Source organism: Nothoprocta perdicaria, unplaced genomic scaffold, assembly GCF_003342845.1.
Source record: "Nothoprocta perdicaria isolate Ctin4 unplaced genomic scaffold, notPer1 scaffold_50, whole genome shotgun sequence".
Classification (NCBI taxonomy): Eukaryota; Metazoa; Chordata; class Aves; order Tinamiformes; family Tinamidae; genus Nothoprocta; species Nothoprocta perdicaria.
The window spans coordinates 3,274,848-3,283,367 of NW_020455755.1; the positions used below are offsets into that span (position 1 = coordinate 3,274,848).

At 64.0% G+C, this 8,520-nt stretch overlaps 1 protein-coding gene across 3 annotated transcripts in view; it reads right to left on the reverse strand.

Annotated features, from left to right (window-relative positions):
* Nucleotides 1-802: 802 nt before the first annotated feature.
* CRYBA1 (crystallin beta A1) overlaps nucleotides 803-8,520 on the reverse strand; it is an 11,521-nt gene continuing 3,803 nt past the window's right edge. Inside the window, exons 1-7 of one of the 3 annotated variants that reach the window (XM_026047843.1) lie at nucleotides 5,129-5,159; nucleotides 4,755-4,819; nucleotides 4,272-4,391; nucleotides 3,909-4,027; nucleotides 2,144-2,285; nucleotides 1,290-1,432; nucleotides 990-1,137 (exon numbers count right to left, since the gene is read on the reverse strand). In XM_026047843.1, the coding sequence (XP_025903628.1) occupies nucleotides 990-1,137; nucleotides 1,290-1,432; nucleotides 2,144-2,285; nucleotides 3,909-4,027; nucleotides 4,272-4,391; nucleotides 4,755-4,819; nucleotides 5,129-5,159 (768 nt within the window). Of the gene's footprint in view, nucleotides 1,138-1,289; nucleotides 1,433-2,143; nucleotides 2,286-3,908; nucleotides 4,028-4,271; nucleotides 4,392-4,754; nucleotides 4,820-5,128; nucleotides 5,165-8,520 lie in introns of those variants that run through there. The other 2 variants (XM_026047844.1, XM_026047845.1) reach the window with 2 other exon arrangements.

Sequence of the window (8,520 nt, forward strand, 5' to 3'; positions counted from 1 at the left end):
TTTGTATTTTCTCCCCATCGTGAGAGGGTGGCTAGAGGAGTTAGTGTAAAACCTGCTGTAGCTGCGTCTGGCGCAGGCGCTTGCGCTGCGGATGGACGATGATGGCGCGGACTGTAAGGATAGGTTGATGTCCATGAGCTGTTAATGGCATGATGTATCTTTACTGATGATGTCATACTTCACACTAAATGTTTAAAAAAAAAAAAAACTGATTTTTGTTTATTCTGCACCAACAGGTCTTCAAAATTTATCCAAATTTTATTATTTTATCAGGAAAAGAAAAATGTGTAGATCGAATACATTAAGACAGACAATAAGTGATGTAAATTGTTGAATAAAGATTTTAAAGTTTGTGGGTGTCAGTGTGGCTTTCTTTTGCGCTCTTGCAGAGCCTCCCTTTGCTGCTGCGTGCCCCGTGACTTCCTTTTCTGTCCCCCAGCCCTGTGGTCGCTAACTGAGCCCGTGTGACAGGCCCTAGAGGTGGCTGTGTATGTGTGAGCATCCTGGGGTGGGCAGGGCAAGGGTGGGCGCAGAGCACCAGGAAGGGAGGATGGGGAAGAGCTGCTCGGGATGCAGCTCTGCAGCAAATCCCCCTCTTGCTGCTCGGCCCACAGCGCAGCAGCCAGCCGTGCCTTGAACCTGCCTGGCTCTGAGCTCAGCTGGACTTTAGTCCGCCTTAATCTAGGCAAGGATGAGGGAGACCCCTTCCCATGTAGTGCCATGAGGCTTTGTGCCCTTTCCTGTGCCCCTCCATTCCACAACCGCGCCGCCCAACAAACACCAAGCTCCGGGATCTTTTTCCTTCAGTCACATTTATTGGCAATGGTGGCAGTTGGTACCGTTTAGGAGTGTTGTTCCATAAGCAGTTGCAGTACAAGAAAGGGGTTGTTATTTCAGGAGGGGAGTATTAGCACCAAAAGGGAGCCGGTGAGCTTCGGAAACCTTGCAAAGATGTGCTCGAACGTGGGGAGCCCGGCCAGCTCGGGCAGCTACTGCTGGATGCGCCTGATGGATTGGATCTGGCAGGTCTGGGCGTGCGAGCCCCACTCTCTCCAGTGCTTGTAGTCGCCGCCGTGGTGGTCGGCCTCCAGCACGTACTGGTAGCCACGGTACCCAGGATACTGGTAGCAAGCCCAGCTGCAAGAGACAGAGGGGTCAGGCGGCTGGAGCGGGAGCAGCGGGGAGCGAGAGGGTCGGGGGGTGCTCCCTGCACCGCTGCTGTGTGTCCCGCGCGCCCCTTTTCGAGGCCCTGCGTGTTGCTGCGTTGGCGCCCGTGGCCTGTCACTTACGCGCCGCACTGGATCTTCATGGAGCCCACTTCGTTGTTGGCCCAGCCCATGGCCTGCAGCGAGGGGTAGTCGTCGCTGAGCTCCCACTGGCGCCCGATGAAGTTGTCTTTCTCATAGACAGTGATCTTGGATTCCTTGTGGTTCTGGGGCAGGAGAGCAGAGCGTGAGAGCGAGGCAGCGCCCCAGGCGCGGAGCGGGGCGGGAGGGAGGAAGGCCTCTCCTCCTTACAACACTTGGGGGGGTTTATGCAGCTGGGAAGGAGGTGTTGGGGCTCCCAGGGCTGGGTTTGCCCAATCCGGGATGTTGCGGAGGGTGCTCAGCAGGGCCTTGCTGGGCCGGGCTCTGCACCTCGCAGTGCGGAGCAGCGCTAGGGTGTGCACCCGAGCTGGGGGTGGACAAGACGGGGAGGGGGGTGTCCTGGCAGGTCTAAGCAACCGCTCTGCTCCAGTTTTGGGCCTGCGGTGCCTGGGCTCTGAGCTCCACACGTGTGTAACTGGCCCAGAAATGCCCTTGGAAGTCTCCGCAAACGATAAAGCTGCAGCAAATGCTGCAGAGCACAGGCTAGAAAGGGAGCCCACCCCAAGCAGCCTGTCCCAATGGGAAACTGTCTGGGGTAACTGCACGTTTGTCCTTCCTAACCGTGCTCCCTGGGCCTGTCGGTGCTTCCCGGGATGCTCCGTTGTGCCAGAGATGCGGGAGCACAAGTGGCCCTGCAGCCCAGTGCCCCTCCAGCCCCTTCCTGGCTCTGGCTGGGGCGGCAGAGACAGAAACTTGGCGCGACTCCTGACCCGCCGGTGCCCGCGGTGCCCCGGGGACAGCACGGGACGAGGCTCCCCGCGAGCCGCGGCACTCACAGCGGAGCAGATGGGGCGGAAGGACATCAGGCGCTCGATGTGGTAGGCATTGCTGCCGCTCCAGGCGTCCCAGCGCGGGTACTCGCCCCTCTCCAGGGTGAACTGCTGCCCGCAGAAGCCGGTGTGCTCGTACCCGACCCAGCTGCGAAAACAGAGCCAGGGCTGCCAGGACTGCCAGGGCTGCCTGGGGCTGGCGCCGAGGCTGGAGGTGCAGGGAAGGAGTCGGCATCCAGCCTCTGCCTGCAGGTCCCGGTGCCCGGGGAGGAAGGGAAGCGGCGCTGGACGTGGGCACAGCATTGTGCGTAACGGCCCGTGTATTACATGGGAGGCACTTGGCACGGCACAGCCAGCGTCCCCAGCTGCCGTGGGTGACCTGGCACCCCCGTGATGGGCGCAAGCTGCAAACCCTGGCCGTTCACCCTCACCTAAGGGAGCCACACAGATCCACGTCACGGCAGGACCCCCGACGGCTCAGGTTCCCTTCTCTCCTTACGTGATCCTACATCCTGGCACAGCTGGCAAGACCTGAGTTCCTAATGCCCAAACCAGGCACAACAAACCTGGCTCTGGGAGGGAAGGGAGCTCTTGCCCTTCACCTTTGGCGTCTCTCTGCTGAAAACGAGGAAGGTGGCGAGGGATCTCTGCCCTACAGGACACCCGAGCCTGCCAGTCCCAGTGCTCCCAGTGCTGCCCAGCCCAGGCAAGTCTCTTCTGGACATGTCCCTGTAACTGGACTGGGCACAGGACGGAGGGTGGCAGCTGGGGCAGGGCACACACAGGATGGGGCAGGGGAGGCCCAGGGAGGATGGCAGATACCCGTGCAGCCCACGGGGCTCCTGCTCGCGGGGTACATGCAGTGCTGGAGGGCACGGCCTCCGTGTGGGGAGCGGGAGCTTCGGAGATGGTCTCGGCATGGAGCAAACCTCAGCCCCATTCCCGCGTCCCGGCTGGGGCCTCCCACTACGCAAGGTGAACAGCCTGATTAGGAACATGTCAACTGGAGCAGTGAGCTGATTAGGGCGTGAGCACGCATGCTGCTGTAATCCCATTAGCATTACAAATCCTAAATATAGCAGCACGAATCTATCTTGTCTGCCTCCCCGCTCCCAGCAGGATGCTTGCCGTGGGGACGGCTCCGTACACACAGCATCTCGGAGCAGCTCGGGAGTGCCTTGGCCCTGGCAGGGAAGATTCCTGCATGCAGGGAGAGCCCCAGCTCTGCTCCATACCCCTGGTCATGGGGCCCACGACTGGGCCTAGACACAGGCTGCAGCCCTGGGCAGGCTGCAGGAAAACTCTAATCCTGCCCTGAGGAGCTGCACGGTGCAGCAGGAGCAACAGGGAGAGCGAGGAACAGAGCAGGAGTGGGCCCTGGGGCGAAAAAAAGCAGCATTTTTTAGCCATGAAGCTTCAAGGGGTTACACAGGTGTAGGGGGAAGAGGCTGAGCTGGGGGGCCCAGCGCTGCTCCCCGACCTTCCCTGCATCCTCGGGCAGCAGCCGCTGAGCGCCGGGGAGCTCAAGCCTGGCTTGTTCTGCAGGAGGCAGTTTGGGGCGATGCCAACGGCCCTGCTGCCGTGCCCTGGCCCTGTGCCCCGGCACCCGTGTCGGTGCCGCCTGCCTGCTCTGCCCTCGCAGGGTGGGATTCCCGTGCCCGGCTCCCTGCGGGTGGAGCGAGGGCCGCTCTGTGTGTGGGCAACCCCTCGTCCCCGGCAGCCCGAGCCCTGCGCGGCGGCCACCAGCCTTGACCAGAGACCAGATACTCACGCGCCGCATTCCACCTTCAGGGAGCGGATGTTGTCGAAGCTGCACTCCATGATGTTCGGACAGGCTGAAGTGAACTCCATCCTCTTGCCCTGGAAGTTTTCTTGGTCGTACACAGTGATCTGGAATGGAGAATGAGCTGCCCAGTTGGGAACTGCCCAGCAGCGACCCGGGCAAGTTGGCGCCTCTTGGAGACGGAGGCTGACGCTCCGTGCGGGGAAGAGGCGGCGGAGGCTGCGCTGGGCACCCGCCGGGATGGGGACATCCCTGCCCGCCTGGGCACGTCCCTGCACCTGTGGGGCTGCGGCGCCCTGCGGGGGTGTCGAGGCCGCCGCACGCCGGGCCCGGCTCCGCTCTCCTGCTCACCCCTGCGGAGATCAGATCCCGGGGCAGCGGCGCCGTCGGCAGAGAGGAGCGGAGCGGGTCGGGACCGGGCGGGTGGCAGAGCGGCGGCTGGCGGTTCTCCCGGCCTCTGCTCCGAACGCTCTAGGGCAAAGAGGATTAAGCGCGGGAAGGCAGCGGGAGACCTGCTCGGCGGCTGCCGATGCTGCCGGCCCGTCCAGCCACCGCTCCGGGCTCCGGCAGGGATGCGCCCTGTCCCCACGGGGGCTTCTTCGCTCTCTCTCGGTCCCCTCCATGTGCTGGCCGTGTCCCGCTGGCCTGGCTGGCCTTGCCTACCCTTTTGGGCACCCTTTTTGCCACCCACAACTGTAGCGGCTGTTGCGAGCACCCAGTGCTGCCAGGAGGTTTATAAAGTGCCCTGGGGGTGGCAGAGCCATTGGGAAGCAAGTCCCCTCTCCCCGGTTTTCCTCCAGCAGCACGTCGGGAGCAGGGAGCACAAGGACCTACCTTCCATGGGCCCATGGGCACGGGCAGGGGGTTCGTCTGAGCCATCTTTGCCGCTGGAAAGGTGTCTGGAAGAGGGAAGGAAAAGCAACAGCTCGCCTGGCGGCGCCCGGCCGGCTGCTCCACGGTGCCTCATTCCGAGGGGAAAACACGGGAAATCCGGGGAGGGACCAGGCGGGATGTGGACGGGCAGGACGGGGCGCTTGGCCAGCACGCAGGGGCTATTTGGGGACACTTCCACACCGGGGAGCAGCCGGGAGCGGGGACGGCCGCCCGGCCCTGCCTCCCGCCGCCACGTCCATCGCGGCGGGCATTCCGTCTGCCCCGGGGCTCGAGGAGCGGGAAGGGGCGGCATGGAGGGGGAAAGTGGGACTCACCTAGCTCAGGCTGTACTGCTGCTTCGCCCATGTAATGTTTGCCGACTTCAGCGGCTCTGCTTTTATAGGAGCGGGCGGGCCGGGCGGGCGCAGCGCGCTCGCGGAGCCGTCAGCACAAAGCTTTCGCTCCCATTGTTCCCCTGATCCCCGGAGATTTCGGCCGCGGCCCGGGCCGCATTCCTGCCATAAAACAAAAAAAAAATTTTGATAATAAAAATATCGGTGCGGCTGTTTGCACGGATAATCTTGGCCGCGAGGGACTCAATGGTTTCCCTGCTCTGGCACTTTCCGGGGCAGTGGCACGGCGCTGTCATGGGACGCGTGCGCGCCCGGGGGCTGGCACGGCGTGGGGTGCCGCACCCTGGGCCGGTTGTCCCATGGGGGGACAGGGGACCACCACCACCGTCGTGCTCCCCCATGGGCCGCTGTAGCCGGTGCTTCGTGCCCCATGCTGGCCCTGGCCTGTGCTCGTGGCGCCCAGTGCCGCCATGGCGGGCGGCAGGGCCCAGAGGCCTTGGGTCATGGGCATTGGGTACCCCTGGGCCCTGCGCCGCAGGTCGCCATGGCGACCAGGTGCCAGCCTTAAGTTACACCGTCACCATGGCAACCGGTACCCCTTGGCCTGAGGTCGTACAGCAGCCATGGTGACCAGGTACCCCCTAGGCCTTAGGCTGCGTTGTCACCATGGAGACCAGATGCCCCTAAGCTGGAGGCCGCAGCGTAGCCATGGCAACCACGGGCCCCTAGGCCTCATTCGGTAACCACAGCAACACCTCCCCTCCCTGGCCTGCTGCACGGTTGCCACGGCAACCAGTGCCATTGTTCCCCCTTTCCCTCCCTGCCCCCCGGGCCGGGCCTAGAGCGGGGCCTGGTCACTGGGGCCGGGCCTAGAGCGGGGCCTGGTCGCTGGAGTGTGGGCCGGGGCGCCATGGCGGGGCAGGGAGGGGGGGTCCGGACGTGGGCCGGCCATGGCAGCCGTGGGGCAGTGCCAGGCAGGGGGGGGTCACGCGGCGGCGGCGGGAGCTGCTGCCTCAGCGCTTGGCTGCGCGGCGGCACAAAGCGCCCGCCCGGCGTCTGACTGACCCTTTTGTTCCTGCCGGCCCCCGGCGCGCGACAAAAGAGCCCCGTCAGCGCCGGGCGCCCGCCGCGGCCCACGCTTGTCCTGACGTGGACCCCCGCAGCCGCCATGGCGGGGCTGCCGGCGCAGCCCCCGGCCATGGACCACAGAGGCTCCAGCTGGGAATGCCGCCCAGCTCCGGGGTGCGGGAGCCCTGATTCCAGGCGTGGGGGGAAGCGGGAATAGGGTCGGGCCACCCGCCGGGCAGACTTCGGGGTGCCCCTTTCAGCGGAGGAGGGCGGTGGTGGCGGCTGCCCGGCCGCGTGGAGCAGCAGGTGCCACACGGGGGAGGCTCCGCTGCAGCCGCGCGCGCGTCCCCATGCACGGAGCGCGCCCCGGAGCGCGGCTGTGCCCCGAGCACAGGGCCGCTAGAGGGAGAGCTTGACCAGGCCGCTCGCGTGGATGCGGCCGGCGGGCAGCCCTGCAGCGCCCGCAGCCCGCGGGAGCCGCACGGCGCTGCTCCCACCGGCGCTCGCATCCATTGCAAGGGACCCATTGCGAGCGGAGTGGGAGCGGCCGCCCTGGCACGCTCCGATGCGGATACAGCCACGGCGCTGCCGATGCCACGGAGACTCGGCACTGCGGGTGCTCCCTGCGCTGCATCCCGCGGGAGACAGGCGAGCTGCCCGGAACGACTGGTTTTTCTAGATCCCAGAGCCTTGTGAAAACAAAACACACACACACAAAAATGCGGTGACCTATTTAGGAAGCGCCGCGGCGCTGCGGAAGAGCTGCTCCCTCTCCCAGCCTCCCGGCTGCCGCTGCGGCCGCCGCGGCCGCCTGGCCTGCCGGGGGGGCTGCAAATGCAGCGGGAGCGACAGCGCTCCGGGGAAAGCGGCGTGCCGCACGGGCACGCTTCCCCGGCCCACAACAGGCGGCGCTTTGGGAACAGCCGGCCGACGGCGGCTCTTCGGGCCTGCCTGCATCCCGCTTCATGCCGCCGTGTTCCCCCTTCCCCGGGACTTTGATCCGCTGCACGCGGTGATAAAAGAGGCCTTTGAACCAAAATAGCATCTCTGCGAGGCGTTCCCGCCGAGCCCGGATAAAAGGTTTTTGGGAGCAAACACGTCCATCTGCTCCAGAGCTGCTCCGTATCTGTCAGTGCCGGCTGCCCTGTTTTCCCCGTGCAGCCCCACGCATGCTCCTGTCCCAGGAGATTCCAGCAGGCTGTCCCGTGGGACCATTCACCCGACCCGGTTGGGGTGTCGCTGTGTGCCGCCCTTGAGCTGTGACTGGAGTGTGTTATTGTGTGTGTGCTACCGTGTGTGTTCATGGAAAGGTGTGCGCATGGAAAGGTGTGACACGGAGGGTTGTGTCCTAGCCTGTGCTTTGGCTGTGCACAGGCGCATGCGGCAAGGTGGGCATGGTGTCGTGCATGCACATTTGGGCTGCAGCGGGGTGTCACACGGGTGTGTGTGGCGTGCTGTCCCCCTGCACAACAGCATTGCACGGGGTGCATTCCTCGCAGAGTGCACAGGAGCACACAGCACCGCTGGCTGCACGGATGCACCACGGTGCATGCAGCGTGATGGCATTGTAGTGCACACAACACGATGGCATTGCAGTGCACAGCGTGGTGACATTGTACATACAATGACATTGCAGTGCACAGCGTGGTGACATTGCAGCACGTGCAACACGATGGCACGATGGCATTGCAGTGTGCATGTCACCGGTGCATGCCATGGGTTGCAGTGTGTGCCCTGCCTGCCTGTTCTGGCGGATGCAGGGTGTAGAGTGTGTGCTACAGGGTGGAGATGGCTGGGTATAGGTCCTGGGTGTAGGTGCTGGATGCATGCTGGTGTGTGCATCCGGTAGGTGCAGGGTGTAGGGGGTGGGTGTAGGTGTCAGGCGAAGGTGTCGGGTAATGTTGGCAAGTGTAGGTGTCGGATGCACACAGCAAGGTGTAGGTGGCAGGTGAAGGTGGCAGGTGTAGATGCTGGGTGTAAATACCAGATGAAGGTGGGGGCTGTAGGTGCCTGATGTGCTGCAGGTGTAGGTACCAGGTGAAGGTACTGACTGTAGATACACAGCGTGTTGGAGGGGGTGGGTACCGGGTGTAGGTACTGGATGATGGCACTGGCTATAGGTGCCCATCGCGCTTCAGGGTGTAGGTAGCGGCTGTAAGTACCAGGTGATGATACTGGGTGTAGGTGCCTGCACGCTGCAGGCTGTAGGTACCAGGTGAAGGTACTGGCTGCAGGTACCGGGTGTAGGTTCTGGGTGTAGGTACCGGGTGTAGGTAGCGGCGGTAGGTGCCCGCCGCTGCAGGGTG